Source organism: Sebastes umbrosus, chromosome 18 (genome assembly GCF_015220745.1).
Source record: "Sebastes umbrosus isolate fSebUmb1 chromosome 18, fSebUmb1.pri, whole genome shotgun sequence".
In the NCBI taxonomy this organism is placed as follows: Eukaryota; Metazoa; Chordata; class Actinopteri; order Perciformes; family Sebastidae; genus Sebastes; species Sebastes umbrosus.
In genome coordinates, this window is record NC_051286.1 from 480,372 (window position 1) to 496,200 (window position 15,829).

At 46.0% G+C, this 15,829-nt stretch overlaps 1 protein-coding gene across 1 annotated transcript; it reads right to left on the reverse strand.

The window, feature by feature from the left end:
• Positions 1 to 884: 884 nt before the first annotated feature.
• On the reverse strand, positions 885 to 15,487 carry btbd9 (BTB (POZ) domain containing 9). The gene is made up of 11 exons (XM_037750345.1): positions 15,332 to 15,487; positions 14,560 to 14,768; positions 12,365 to 12,728; positions 11,945 to 12,212; positions 10,177 to 10,396; positions 9,276 to 9,395; positions 7,642 to 7,751; positions 7,239 to 7,428; positions 3,957 to 4,064; positions 1,872 to 1,950; positions 885 to 1,541 (listed from the first exon to the last, which is right to left on the reverse strand). The coding sequence occupies exons 2-11, from the start codon at positions 14,742 to 14,744 to the stop codon at positions 1,170 to 1,172; spliced, it is 2,016 nt and encodes a 671-aa protein (XP_037606273.1). The 5' UTR covers positions 14,745 to 14,768; positions 15,332 to 15,487; the 3' UTR covers positions 885 to 1,169.
• Between the last annotated feature and the right edge of the window lie 342 nt (positions 15,488 to 15,829).

The following is a 15,829-nucleotide window of genomic DNA, read 5'->3' on the forward strand; positions in this document are numbered from 1 at the left end:
CCTTGGTCTGGTCAGCTAACATTACTGCCAAGCAGCTGAAATATAGAGTGATATTGTGCTTTTAGCTGACGTGTGTCTCCTCACTGTGTTGAGCGATGCTCCTTCATGTCTATGTAGAGCGAGCACAAGCGCCAGCAACAGGACGCTGACTTTAGTTGACTTAACGGCCACAGGTGAAGCTGTTAACAACACATTTAGGATTCTTACTAACAGGCCCTTTAATTGCCTGAAAAGTCAGATAACTTGGTCCAGATGGGGCAGTGATGTTATAAACAGCTTTCAGAGTGTGATGGATGAATAGACTACATCTCATTACACCCTTTGATAACGTTGTGGCGTGTTCATTTCAACCTTCTCTCTGTCTCCGGCGGTGTGAAACAGACTCGAGATCAAGTAAAAAAATAAATATAAAAACAGAATTCAAAGCGGTAAACAGCCCCAGCATCCAGCCAGCTGTCCTTCCTGCACCTTGTGTGTTTTCAGTCTGATTATGAGGGAACTTCTTCATATGTGTGTCATATTATCATACGATCTGCTCACTCAGCTCTGATTGGTCAGCAGGAGGTGCTTTTATACGAGTTGATCTCTTATCTGGAACATAACCTGCTCCGGAGCAGGTCAGCATCAGTTACCATGGTAACCATGGCGATCTACCCCGATAAGAAGTGATCCACCTTCGTAGGACCGAAGACACTGAAGGGTTAACCCTGGAGTGACCTCCCTGACCCTGAATCCGGCTCCCTGGTCCAGACCTCTAGTTTAGTCTTCAGATCAGAACCTGTCAACAAATACTCACCGGCGGTTTCTTAATATGCAGATTCATAACTGGATTAAGTGCAAAATTGCATACAAAAGCCCCAGAATGCATCAGCTTTGGCAAAACCTTTGAAGAATTTGATTCCAAACTTTTGAAAAATACGTTTGCCTGTTCCTCCGTGAGCTCGATGGTATGAAGTATGAAAAGTGTCCTTTAAGACGGTTTCTTAAAAAAATAGCTTGTTTAAGGATAAAATCTCTGGTGGAAATATTACCCCCCCCCCCCGACCCGTCTCAGCGTCTCAGCCTCGCACCCTGTATGAGCCGCTGGATGTTAGACTGAACCTTCTGCTTCAGAAGCGGGAAGACTGGAGGCCTGAACGCTGCTGCTGCTGCTACAGACAGACGCGTCTCTAATGTTGCACTGATGGCTGATGGGTAATGACACAATGAGACGATCGCCCTTCTAGCAGCGCTGTAGCAGTGCATTCTGGGAGATGACGGCTGTGCAAAATGTCCTTCTGAGGGTCTCCGTTCCTCTGGACGCCTCCTCTTAGAGATGGGGATGGGGGGGCTGGGAGGAAGACGACGATGATGAGGGGGGGGGAGGAGGGCTGGGAGGGCTGGGAGGGCTGGGAGGGCTGCAGGCTGTGTGTGCGTGAAGGTCGTTGGGGTCGCGGCTGCGGGGAGGTGGAGCCGCCGTCGGGGGGGTCCGGGCCCGGGCTGCCTTCGTTGACCTCCGTGTCCAGCTGGGCGGGACACTCGAAGTGGACACAGTGAAACACCTGAAGACACGTCACAGTCAGACAAACAGACCGTCAGACAGTCAGACAGACAGACAGACAGACAGACACCGACAACCAGGGTCATATCCACTCATCTTATATCTAGCTATTGTTTATTCATGTGTTCATATAATATGTATATATATATGTACATGTGTATGCATATGTACATATATATATATATACACCAGGCCTGAAGCCCGAGGCCCGAGGCCCGAGGCCCGAAGCCGGAAGCCTGAAGCCCGAGGCCCGAGGCCCGAGGCCCGAGGCCCGAGGCCCGAGGCCCGAAGCCCGAAGCCCGAAGTCTGAGGCCTGAAGCTGTGTCCTCACCTCATTAGCAGTGTTGTGAGTCCCGACGATACGGATGAAGGAAGCCGGCTGCTTATCAAACTTCAACGTCTGCCATGACCTGAAGAGAGAGGGAACAGAATGATGGAGAGAGAGGGAACAGAATGATGAAGAGAGAGGAACAGAATGATGGAGAGAGAGGGAACAGAATGATGAAGAGAGAGGGAACAGAATGATGGAGAGAGAGGGAACAGAATGATGAAGAGAGAGGAACAGAATGATGGAGAGAGAGGGAACAGAATGATGGAGAGAGAGGGAACAGAATGATGAAGAGAGAGGGAACAGAATGATGGAGAGAGAGGAACAGAATGATGGAGAGAGAGGAACAGAATGATGAAGAGAGAGGAACAGAATGATGGAGAGAGGGAACAGAATGATGAAGAGAGAGGAACAGAATGATGGAGAGAGAGGAACAGAATGATGAAGAGAGAGGGAACAGAATGATGGAGAGAGAGGGAACAGAATGATGAAGAGAGAGGAACAGAATGATGGAGAGAGAGGGAACAGAATGATGAAGAGAGAGGAACAGAATGATGGAGAGAGAGGGAACAGAATGATGAAGAGAGAGGGAACAGAATGATGGAGAGAGAGGGAACAGAATGATGAAGAGAGAGGAACAGAATGATGGAGAGAGAGGGAACAGAATGATGGAGAGAGAGGGAACAGAATGATGAAGAGAGAGGGAACAGAATGATGGAGAGAGAGGAACAGAATGATGGAGAGAGAGGAACAGAATGATGAAGAGAGAGGAACAGAATGATGGAGAGAGGGAACAGAATGATGAAGAGAGAGGAACAGAATGATGGAGAGAGAGGAACAGAATGATGAAGAGAGAGGGAACAGAATGATGGAGAGAGAGGGAACAGAATGATGAAGAGAGAGGAACAGAATGATGGAGAGAGAGGAACAGAATGATGGAGAGAGAGGGAACAGAATGATGGAGAGAGAGGGAACAGAATGATGAAGAGAGAGGAACAGAATGATGGAGAGAGAGGGAACAGAATGATGGAGAGAGAGGAACAGAATGATGGAGAGAGAGGGAACAGAAGGATGGAGAGAGAGGAACAGAATGATGAAGAGAGAGGAACAGAATGATGGAGAGAGAGGGAACAGAATGATGAAGAGAGAGGGAACAGAATGATGGAGAGAGAGGAACAGAATGATGAAGAGAGAGGAACAGAATGATGGAGAGAGAGGAACAGAATGATGAAGAGAGAGGAACAGAATGATAGAGAGAGAGGGAACAGAATGATGGAGAGAGAGGAACAGAATGATGGAGAGAGAGGGAACAGAATGATGGAGAGAGAGGAACAGAATGATGAAGAGAGAGGAACAGAATGATGGAGAGAGAGGAACAGAATGATGGAGAGAGAGGAACAGAATGATGAAGAGAGAGGGAACAGAATGATGAAGAGAGAGGAACAGAATGATGGAGAGAGAGGAACAGAATGATGGAGAGAGAGGAACAGAATGATGAAGAGAGAGGGAACAGAATGATGAAGAGAGAGGAACAGAATGATGGAGAGAGAGGGAACAGAATGATGAATAACTGGATCATATCTCAGTTTACAGCGTTTCAGTCTGTTATTATAATGATTCACTGACGGAGACACTAGCAGGATAATACAGGAGATGAAACAGATCGTCTCTCAGACTAGAGGAAAGAAAACATCTCAAACACACATTCAGACGTTTAGTTCACTAATCTGTGTCGGTAGATTTCTGGTAAAATCCCCTAAAGTTATTATCAGATTATGCCTCATTTGCATATTTAAACATAATATTTCAGAGAACTTGTATTATAAAGATGACTCGTCTTCATGTGAGTAATGAACTGGGGAGGTTTCATCTATTAGTTAACGTACTTATACAACATGTTATTACTAAAACATGACGGAAAATAGATTTTTTTATGTCTGTTGTATTTTCTAAAGAGAAATCTGTACAAACCTTTGACTCTAATAAATGATGTCGACAAAGTGAAACATGAATTTAGAGCCAGGCTTTGTATAATACGTTAAACGCTAAGCAGTAAAGGAGGTGACAGAAGAGGAAGCGGGAGCTCACCGACAGGCCACCCGGGTGCGGTCGACCACCTTCGTCCACTGCTGCTGGTTGGAGGAGACTTCCACGTAGTAACTGTAGGAGCGCTCGTCACAGTCCCACAGCAGCAGCCTGACAGGAACAGGAAGTGAAGGATCAATGAACAACATTCACCTGTTTTCAACTTAAAGGGGAACTTTGGTATTTCTCAACATGCATCCTCTTATCCATCCGTGTCTAAGTGACTAATGGAGACAACAGCTTCTGAAACTGGTCCAGTGTGGAGGGAGAACGCTGCAGCCGCCAGCCGTTAAACCAGCCGCTAAACCAGCCGCTAAACCAGATGTTAAACCAGATGTTAAACCAGCCGTTAAACCAGATGTTAAACCAGCCGTTAAACCAGCCGTTAAACCAGCCGTTAAACCAGCCGTTAAACCAGCCGCTAAACCAGCCGTTAAACCAGATGTTAAACCAGCCGTTAAACCAGCCGTTAAACCAGCCGCTAAACCAGCCGTTAAACCAGATGTTAAACCAGCCGTTAAACCAGATGTTAAACCAGCCGTTAAACCAGCCGTTAAACCAGCCGCTAAACCAGCCGCTAAACCAGCCTTTAAACCAGATGTTAAACCAGATGTTAAACCAGCCGTTAAACCAGCCGTTAAACCAGCCGCTAAACCAGCCGTTAAACCAGATGTTAAACCAGATGTTAAACCAGCCGTTAAACCAGCTGTTAAACCAGATGTTAAACCAGCCGTTAAACCAGCCGTTAAACCAGATGTTAAACCAGCCGCTAAACCAGCCGCTAAACCAGCCGTTAAACCAGATGTTAAACCAGATGTTAAACCAGCCGTTAAACCAGCCGTTAAACCAGCCGTTAAACCAGCCGCTAAACCAGCCGTTAAACCAGATGTTAAACCAGCCGTTAAACCAGCCGTTAAACCAGCCGTTAAACCAGCCGCTAAACCAGCCGTTAAACCAGATGTTAAACCAGCCGTTAAACCAGCCGTTAAACCAGCCGTTAAACCAGCCGCTAAACCAGCCGCTAAACCAGCCTTTAAACCAGATGTTAAACCAGATGTTAAACCAGCCGTTAAACCAGCCGTTAAACCAGCCGCTAAACCAGCCGTTAAACCAGATGTTAAACCAGATGTTAAACCAGCCGTTAAACCAGCTGTTAAACCAGATGTTAAACCAGCCGTTAAACCAGCCGTTAAACCAGATGTTAAACCAGCCGCTAAACCAGCCGCTAAACCAGATGTTAAACCAGCCGTTAAACCAGCCGTTAAACCAGCCGTTAAACCAGCCGCTAAACCAGCCGTTAAACCAGCCGCTAAACCAGCCGCTAAACCAGCCGCTAAACCAGCCGTTAAACCAGCCGTTAAACCAGCCGTTAAACCAGATGTTAAACCAGCCGTTAAACCAGCCGTTAAACCAGCCGTTAAACCAGATGTTAAACCAGCCGTTAAACCAGATGTTAAACCAGCCGTTAAACCAGCCGTTAAACCAGATGTTAAACCAGCCGTTAAACCAGCCGTTAAACCAGCCGTTAAACCAGCCGTTAAACCAGCCGCTAAACCAGCCGTTAAACCAGATGTTAAACCAGATGTTAAACCAGCCGTTAAACCAGCCGTTAAACCAGCCGTTTAAACCAGATGTTAAACCAGCCGTTAAACCAGCCGTTAAACCAGCCGCTAAACCAGCCGTTAAACCAGCCGTTAAACCAGCCGCTAAACCAGCCGTTAAACCAGATGTTAAACCAGATGTTAAACCAGCCGTTAAACCAGCCGTTAAACCAGCCGTTAAACCAGATGTTAAACCAGCCGTTAAACCAGCCGTTAAACCAGCCGCTAAACCAGCCGCTAAACCAGCCGTTAAACCAGCCGTTAAACCAGATGTTAAACCAGCCGTTAAACCAGCCGTTAAACCAGCCGCTAAACCAGCCGTTAAACCAGCCATTAAACCAGATGTTAAACCAGCCGTTAAACCAGCCGTTAAACCAGCCGTTAAACCAGATGTTAAACCAGCCGTTAAACCAGCCGTTAAACCAGCCATTAAACCAGCCGTTAAACCAGCCGTTAAACCAGCCGCTAAACCAGCCGCTAAACCAGCCGTTAAACCAGCTGTTAAACCAGCCGTTAAACCAGCTGTAATGATTCTCTCTCTCCGTTGGGTTCAAAGTTCTTTATTTGTCATTGTCAGTGAAACTCTTTGGTCTCAGGTTCCTCCAACATGCTCATTAAAGATGTTTATATTAAAAAGGGGAATAACCCAAGTGATTAAATGTAAGAGCAAAATGATCATCTAAGGCATAGAATAGTGCAGTTCAAATAAATATAAGCAGAAGTAAATATATAATATTAATGTAAGTTTGTAATATTTGTTATTTTGGCCGTTGACTCACCCTGAGCTTCCTGTGTTTTTCTATTTGTACATAGATTGTTTAATTATTGTGTGCACAATTCATTCTCCGTTTCACCTAGCATTCATGGTGCACTTCCTCCCCCCTAGACTGGGGCGTAACAGAAGTAGTAAATATGTACTTATATATACTGTATATACACAGAGTTGTAACCGTGTGTAAAACAGTATGTAAAGTCTATAAAGGTAAATAAAGGTAAAGTGACAGTGGGGACAGAGTTGGTCATTGTGTCATGTGACTTGTTGCCAGAAGAGACAACGGTGTAAACGTGAGTGAGAGTGAAGAGAGGAGTGACACGGGACACCGGTGTTGTCAGAGTTTGTTGAGTTGGAGGACAGAAAGCGTAGCTAAGTGTTATCTCACAGATTTAATATGACGTGAGGGGTCACAGCGAGACTTCTCTGAGCGAGACGCACAATAACAACAGAGAGGATCAGAAAGGTCAGAAACATGTTTGATTTCTCTGTAGAGTTCTTTCTATAATGTTGTCAGACTCTGATAATATGAATCTGAGTCTGTCAGCGGCAACAACAAGAACTGTTAGTGGACGTAAAGAGACGGTACCACGTTGACCTGAATCATTCCTTTACAGCTGGGTTAGCGGCTGCAGCGTTCTCCCTCCATGCTGGACCAGTTTACAAAAACTGTTGTCTCCATTAGTCACTTAAAGACATCCTGTAACGGTGTTAAAGCCGTGTTCATGATCACTGAATACTAGATGGTTAATGCAGACTGAAGATGTAAATGATCCTTCACAACAACAGATCTAATGATGTCAAACAGCCGTCAGTAAACCTGAAGCAACACAATTATGAAATAGTCATAATTCAAAGTCTTATAATAACTTCACAGCTCGGTTTCTGTCCCTCTCAGAGTCGGTGACGTACCTCAGGGATCCGATGGAGTAGGGCTGAGCCAGCTGGATGACGATGGCTCCGGAGCCCAGCTGATGGCAGGTATAGCCCGAGTCCCAGTCGTAGTTGCGCGTGTCGCCGTTGAGCAAGGCATTTCTGCTACGGCTCACGCCCTCGATGACGCTGGCACACGCTGCGATGGTCGCCACGTTCTCACCGGGCACTGCGGACATCAGGGTGCAGGCATTATTTGCATGAAAGAGCTGATGTAGCTGACTGAAAGGGTTAAACAGACGTCAGAGTAAAGCAAGCAGGAAACAGGAGACAGATGTCGTAAACTGAATGTTTGAATCTGATAAAGCAGATTACATTAAAATCCAGATTAAATACAGTGTGGAGTGAAGACACAGTTTCTGTTTCGGTGTCTGTAACTTACCCAGAAGGCCGTTCTCCAGGGTGAATGAGCGGTGGGTGAACATGCACTCAAAAGCCACGAGGTGGAAGACCTTGTTGACGGTGTTGTGTGTTCCCACAATGCGAACGTACCTGAGACACAAAGAGAACATCATGAAGGAAGAAGAACCATTTACTGCAAGACTGAGACTGGATCAGCTTCAGCTACTGTAGGTGCACCAAATAAACCGCCGACTGATGACATATATATATATATTTATATGTCATCAGTCGCTATATATATGCACCTACAGTAGCTAAAGCTGATACAGTATATATATATATATATATATATATATATATATATATATATATATATATATATATATATATATAAAATTTTAGGGTCAGTTGTGCCAGCTTGGAACCCGGCAGAACCTCGGCCAACTTTCCCTTTTTCTGCTGGCTTATACATGTACTACCTTACAGTATATGCTGCGTCTGTTCAAAGGTCATAGCTACTACGAGGAACTTTCATTTTGTGTTGAGTTTGACGCTCCCTACGGATAAAAGCAGCAGTTTCTCTGAGCACTAGAGTTCCTTTAGAAAACCTCTCATTTTACTGCAGCAGGGTCTGACAGTCTGCCCTGCTCAGTCCTGGTTCTGGTTCTCCCGGGCCTCCCTTCCCTCCAGCAGGCCCAGTAGTAAGCCCTGGTCCTCCAGCAGCGTGGTGTTGGTGTTGGCTCCCCAGCGAGGCTCTGCTCTGCTCCTGGCCGGAGCAGGAGCCGCTGCTGCCGGGCGCCGAGATCTCCACCTCCCGCCGGAGCTCTGACTGCAGGTCGCTGCCGGAGGCTTCGCTGGAGTCTGAGCTGAAGGAGTTTCTGATGAACCGGCATGATTCTGTCTGATTTCATTCCTTTGTTTATATTATCTCTGCTTCTTGGAGCTGGAATATTGGTTGGTTGGTTGGTTGGTAGGTTGGTTGGTTGGGTGGTTGGTTGGTTGGTTGGTTGGTTGGTTGGTTGGTTGGTTGGTTGGTTGGTTGGTTGGTTGATTGGTTGATTGGTTGGTTGTGTTAGTATGATGGTTCAATTCATAAATGATTGCATTCTTCAGGGCGAGCTTGAGTCATATCTCCTGACATCCGTTTGGATGTTTACACCTCGTTATCTCAGACCAGGCTGCCCACATCACAGTATCTTAAATCTGGAGCGTCTCCACCTTCACCTCCATGTGTAAGAAGGTGAAAACAAGGCTATCTGAACTCCAGAATACTGAACTGAAATGTCTGTAAATATGCGTCCCTGTCCTCTGCCAGGCAAACGCTAGTGTGGTCTGTAAACACGGAGAATATAATCCAAATCAACAACCTCCAAACTCCCTGTAATCACTACAGTACGCACACCAGGTTATGGCAAGTTATGACACAGGCGAGCTCTTCGTGCTCGGCAAAAAATACAGTGATTTGTTTGGACTCGTCGTGCCGCCGACATCTCCAGCCTGGCGAGACGGCAGAGCACCAAAAGAGGTCGAGTGCATGTGTTTCTTATCTATGAGCTCTGGTTTCTTGTAAATAAGCACGGTCAACATGCATGAAAGTCAACTTGTTTCCACGACAGCTCGGGGGCCGAGGGAGAAGAACTGAACCGGGAACCGAGTGGCTTTAGTTTAGCTTACCTGCAAACTCGCGGTGTGAAGAACAGGTCCTGCCAAGAGCGGCAGAGGTACTTTGAATGGTCCACAACACGCACCCAGTCCAGCTCGTCCATCGATACCTCGATGTAGTAGGAGTAGGACCTGAGATAATCAACAGGGACGTCTGAAATCATTCCATACACTCAGTTTGTCATGATAGAAAGTCAGTATAACGAGCTTCATTAAAAAGTAAAAACCATAAACCACCAATACATAAGAACACCTCTGAGACACCAGACAGTTCTAACAGTTAATCTGTCTAATCTCAGGTCCACACTCCACCAGAATCAGGACCAGAATCAGTACCAGAATCAGGACCAGAATCAGTACCAGAATCAGGACCAAAATCAGGACCAGAATCAGGACCAGAATCCAGCTGACTCTGGTCCTGATTCTTCCAGATAATCATCAGCAAAGCAAAGATTGTTTGATGGTTCTAAAGATGATCTTTCCAGATGTTTACATCCCCGATCGACTCAGAAGTCCATCCTGACCGCACCCATTTCAAATCCTAAATATTAAACATGTTCAGTATTTACGATTAGATCAGTAAATACAGAACATGTATTTACTGAAACATAATTTCATTTAAATCATTTGTTCATGTTGAATATGTCCGATGCGGTATCCTGTTACATTACCATTACAAACAAATAAACACACAAGACAACCTTCAGATGAGTCCTCTCACCGCCTCGCTAACACGGTTTGTTGGAACCAACGAAACTGGACATCAGTTCAGTCAGTCAACTCTTTTAAACATGAAAGTGAACTCGAGTATGAGCTCCAAGATTCAGTATAAATAGTGAATGATACAACTGGTAATACTGGTCTGTAACTTCCCTCTGTTTAGTTCTAGCAGGGTGAGACTAGCCCGTCTTACCGACTGTCTCTGTCCCACAGCAGCAGGCGGACGTGGTTGATGATGGACGACTGGCCCAGTTTGACCTGGATCCCGGCCCGGCCGTCCTCCTCGATGGGATGTCTGGAGAAGCCGTGGTCCAGGTCGTAGTTCTGGGTGTCTCCGTCCAGCAGCGCCGACTTCAGCTCCCCTTTCATCACCTGAGCTCCGTACTTCATGGTGGCGATGTTCTCCTCCGGGACTGAAACCCAAGAACCAAGAAATGTGCAAATGAACACATTAAATACACGGGAAACATCCGGGCTCCTACACATCTTACATTTCACCATTACAAACGCTTCCAGACTTCTCGCTAGATTTTTCAGGCCATATCTGACATCTGCTGTGACAAGACGACGGTACAGTTGCGGCCTCCCCCATACTGGAGATGTTCGTGTTTGGGTTCCTCAACCAACAGGATTCTATATTTAGGATTGTCGAGCCAGCCCTCGGTGGAACACTTTTACCCATCGAGGCCGTTCAGACCACACGCCTACGCAGACAGTTGGAAGATGTTCCACTGTCGAACATCTCCGCCCAAAGAGGAAGTAAACATACCAGTGCTACCTATACTCTACGCTACCTTTCTCTTAACATATTGAATAAATCAGATTATATTATATTGCCCCCATAGTTTTAGTCTCTTTTATAAATAAGAACAAAGAATGAGTTGAAAAAAGTGAAATCATTTTCACAGCGTCTGTGCAACCAGATTTATTCACCGTATCCATGGAGACGACGATGGACGTACGGTTTCTTGGTATGTCTGTTGACTTTTCTGATAACTCCATCACTGCATCACTCATAACTGTTCAGACAAGCTTAATATTAGTTTATCTGTGATGTTATGTGTATACTGTATTTATGCAATTCAAACATGTTACTGCATTTTCTTTCAAACTAATTTGGTTGCAGATTTAATCAAGAGCTGTTTTGCAGGCGTAGCTGCAGCTCTGTGAAGGAGTGAAGGAGTATATATTCAGTCGCTCGCCATATTTCTAGTCTTGCTGTCAACGACATCAGGCTCGCTCCGGTCCACGTTCTCTCACACAGCGGTAAACGTTTTGGCTGCGCTGGCTGTCTGCTCCAAACGCCACCAAAAACACTCTGCTTGTATGATCTATTTATTTTTACTCATCACTCATCTTCAACCTCTTATCCGGGGTCGGGTCGGGGGGGCAACAGCTCCAGCAGGAGACCCCGAACTTCCCTTTCCCGGGCCACATTAACCAGCTCTGACTGGGGGATCCCGAGGCGTTCCCAGGCCAGAGTGGAGATATAATCTCTCCACCTAGTCCTGGGTCTTCCCCGTGGTCTCCTCCCAGCTGGTCGTGCCCGAACCACCTCAGCTGGCTCCTTTCAACGCAAAGGAGCAGCAGCTCTACTCCGAGTCCCTCACGGATGACTGAGCTTCTCACCCTATCTCTAAGGGAGACGCCAGCCACCCTCCTGAGGAAACCCATTTCAGCCACTTGTACCCGCGATCTAGTTCTTTGGGTCATGACCCAGCCCTCATGACCAGAGGTGAGAGTAGGAACGAGGACTGACCGGTAGATCGAGAGCTTTGCCTTCCGGCTTTATTTTTAGAAATTCTGAGTTTTCTATTTTAGAAAACAGAATAGTGGCCATCGTCTGGAAACACAAATATGTTTTATATCTATATGGAAAAACCCAACTACTGTATATATAATGTTTGATGTGATCCATAATGGTAATAGCAGTAAGAAGGTGGAAGAGTGAGAGCACTGACTGAGCATGCCGCGGTAGTTGAGGTCCATGTTGCGGCTCTCAGAGCGGGCCTTGATGGCGTCCAGCAGGTCGTCGGGGCTCAGCAGGCCGGACGGTCGCACCACATTCAGCATCTCCGTCAGAGTCATGAGAGGCAGGCGCACCGCTGCCATCACTTCCAGTGTGTCGGCCCCTTCCTCGTGCTGCCGGCACCAACGACTCAAAGCCTGGAAGATCTCCTTCTCACTGGCGGCAAACGAGTCCCGCCTGACCACAGTCAGCAGAGCGGTCTGCAAACACAAAAACTCAAAGTCAAAACCATTGTTTGAGATATCTACTGATGAGATCATTCTAATATTTCAAACCATATTTCCCCATCATGTATAGAGAAACGAAGGCTCCCCTGATGTAAGAATGAACCAGATGTGATTACAGCTCTTACCTTGGAGAGCAGGAGGAAGCCGTCAGAACTCAACACTTCAGGCCCGTGTCTGTCCATGTAGGCACAGCAGGCTGCACTGAGCGTGCTCAGAGAGTACAGACTGGCCACGTCAAACACCAGGCAGACGTTGTTGGTGTGCAGGATGGTGCGGAGGAACTCGGAGGTGGAGTCCTCCAGCGGCTGGAGGCCGTAGCGGTGAGCCAGGCCCAGGAAGTCCAGCAGCACCTCCTCCCTGGCGGAGCTGAGGCTGGCCCGGCCCGTGTACAAGTAGTGTAGCAGCATGGAGAAGGCTTCGGCCCGCGTCTCCTCTAAACACACCTCCGCCTGGGGCTGGGACTCTTTCATCCCACCGTACAGCAGGGCCCTGAAGGAGCCACAAGAAGCAAAGAGGAGATATGTTATTTTTCAGTAGCCATACGTTTTCTCTCTAACTTTCTCCACAGTGTTAAAGGATCACTTCTGCATTTTTAAACCTACTTTCTCATGTTTTTGTGTCTAAGGGAGTAATGGGGACAACGCTTTCTGAAACTGATCCTGTATTGATGGAGAACGCTGCATCCGCTAGCCGCTAAACCAGCTGTGATGTGATCATTTGGGTCAACCTGGAACCGTCAGTTTACGTCCACTAACAGTTCTTGTTTCTGCCACTGACAGGCTCACATTATTATTATCAAGACCTTTTCCCGACCTTTCACTTTCTGTTTGTCATTGTGTCATATATATACTGTATATACACAGAGTTGTAACAGAGTGTAAAACAGTATGTAAAGTACATAAAGGTAAAGTGACAGTGGTGACAGAGTTGGTCATTGTGTCATGTGACTTGTTGCCAGAAGAGACAGCAGTGGAAACGTGAGTGACAGTGAAGAGAGGAGTGACACGGGACACCGGCGTTGTCAGTTTGTTGAGTTGGAGGACAGAAAGCATAGCTAAGTGTGATCTCAGAGATTTAATATGTCATGGATGAATATTTAGATGATTTACACAATGTGGATGTGACGCCAGGTTTCAGAGCGAGACTTCTCTGAGCGAGGCGCACAAGAACAAACAACAAAGGTTATCCTTTAAGCTTTGGACTGTCTCAACCAGCTGCCAGCAGTCTCAAGAAGCTATGGCAAGACATTCTGAAAAGCATACAAAGAAAAGCAAAGCATCCAATATTATTGAATAATGCTGTCGGATACAACATTAAATGTGAGTGTGTGTCACACTGTCACGGTGGAAGGAAGCAGTGGTGGGAAAATATAGAAATCTGCAGCAGCCCACAGGACCAAAACACAACTTGAGAGAATGACTGTTCACCACTGTTTGTGCTATCTACAGTGTAATAATGGAATCATAAACATTCTCAGTCCAAAGTCAGTTTACTGTCACACAAGATGAAGACAATTCACAACTGAGGAGGTGGAACAAGGACATGTCTGGCATTTGTGCTTAAAACAATGTAAAGTTGTTCCACACATCCCAAACCGTACTGTGAGGGATATCGTGGTCTTTCTTATATGACGTTTTCTACAATTTGTAAATGCATACTGTTAAGTGATATGGTGATCTTGAGTTAATTCTCTGAACAACACGGTTGTCTTTTCCTGAGTCCTTCTGAATCCTCTTTCACCTCATGACGTTTTCCATCGAGGTCAAGGAGAAGTGGTTAGGAAAAGACATTAGGACGTCATTATTTGACTTTTCGACCGCAGCCGAAGCCTGAAGAAGAGCATGTGCTCGAAACGCCACTAACTAAGATGTGCCAATAAATATCACTTAAATGGAGCTACAGTGTGAGAACCTTCTTCTACATTTTCTTCATGGCATTTGTGCTTAAAAATCAATTGATTGTCAAAATCAAACTATGAATCAACTGATTGTTTCAGCTCTTGTTTGAATATTTGGATTTGTCAGATGATGAGTTAAGCCAGAGGTCAGCAACCTTTACTATCTAAAAAAAATGAATTCTGTCTGGAGCCGCAAAACATGTGATCATCATGATGAAGGTAACTCAGTTTATAGTCTAAGTATATAGTATATAAGTCTAATGCAGTGAGGGCCAAAGAGACAATGTACTACGGAGTATTAGGAAGAGCTGAAGAGCTGCAGGTTGCTGACCTCTGAGTGAGGTAAAGCATGTGAAGGGTTGACATGTGTAAGTGACAGGAACAGTAGAGGAACCATCGGGTTTTACACATTTAGACACTAACCTGAAGTAGTGACAGCGAGCTGCCAGGATGACCCGGTGCGCCGGGAACCGCTTCCCCTCCACGATGAAGGTAACATCGCTGTACTCCTCGCCGAGCACCAGGGCTCCCAGCTGCTCCGACAGCAGGTGGATGTGGTCGATCTCCGACACGGAGGCCAGGGGACGCAGAGGGTGGCTGTTACTCATGATGGACGGCTGCTAGAGTCACATCTAACACAGGAGAGGACGAGTCAGACTCAGAGACACAGTAGAGTCACATCTAACACAGGAGAGGACGAGTCAGACTCAGAGTAACCAGAGACACAGTAGAGACACGGTAGAGACACGGTAGAGACACGGTAGAGACACAGTAGAGACACATCTAACACAGGAGATTAAAGGAAATACTTTGTACAAGGGCACATTAAGAACATATACAGTATAAGATATATTTCTGTGATCATATATCAGTGAATCAACACAGTGAGCAGGTTAGATAAACTATAACTACTGATCAGCTACTGATCAGTAGCTGATCAGTAGCTGATCACTAGCTGATCAATAGCTGTGATCTCAGTTAGTGATGTTGTTGTTTACAGCCGGCTAGCTGAACTAGCTGAACTAGCCGCCGTTAGCCGCCGTTAGCTAGTGTAGCTTGTTGTGCTAGTGGAGCTAGCTGTAGCTCTCCGCTGCTCCGGGTCTGCTCGGTTCTGGTTCTGGTTCTGGTTCTGGTTCTGGTTCTGGTTCTGGTTCTGGTTCTACAGTCTGCGGGTCATTCAGCGGTATGAACTCACCGAGCAGCTCTCGGGTCTCCTGTCTGGATGCAGAGGTTCTATCAGAACAGTCCGGCTCCAGAGGAACAGAGGAACCGCTCCGGGTCACACCACCAGCACTTCCGGTTCTCTTCTTCTTCGTTGGTGTTTGCTGGAGGACTGGAGTTGTTGTTTTTATTATTATTTCAAAACGTCGGTATCCATGGTAACAGCAGAACACATCAAAGCATTGACATACAGAAGAAGCAAAACATAAGCAAGAGCTGTGACTAACAGGAATGAAACAAAACAAACATCAAATAAAACAACACATTAAAATAAATAAATAAATAATAATAAATAAGACCACGCGAGAGCATGACAATAACTTCACTTAAAAACATAAAGATATTTCATACATTCATTGTTTTCATTGCTTTTCTGTTTTGTGAGGAAGAAGTTGTTGACAGATATAATTCCATTTGTTTGGTGGACTGAGTCTGCAGCAGCAGAGAGGCAGGACATACAGGAGTTTAAGAA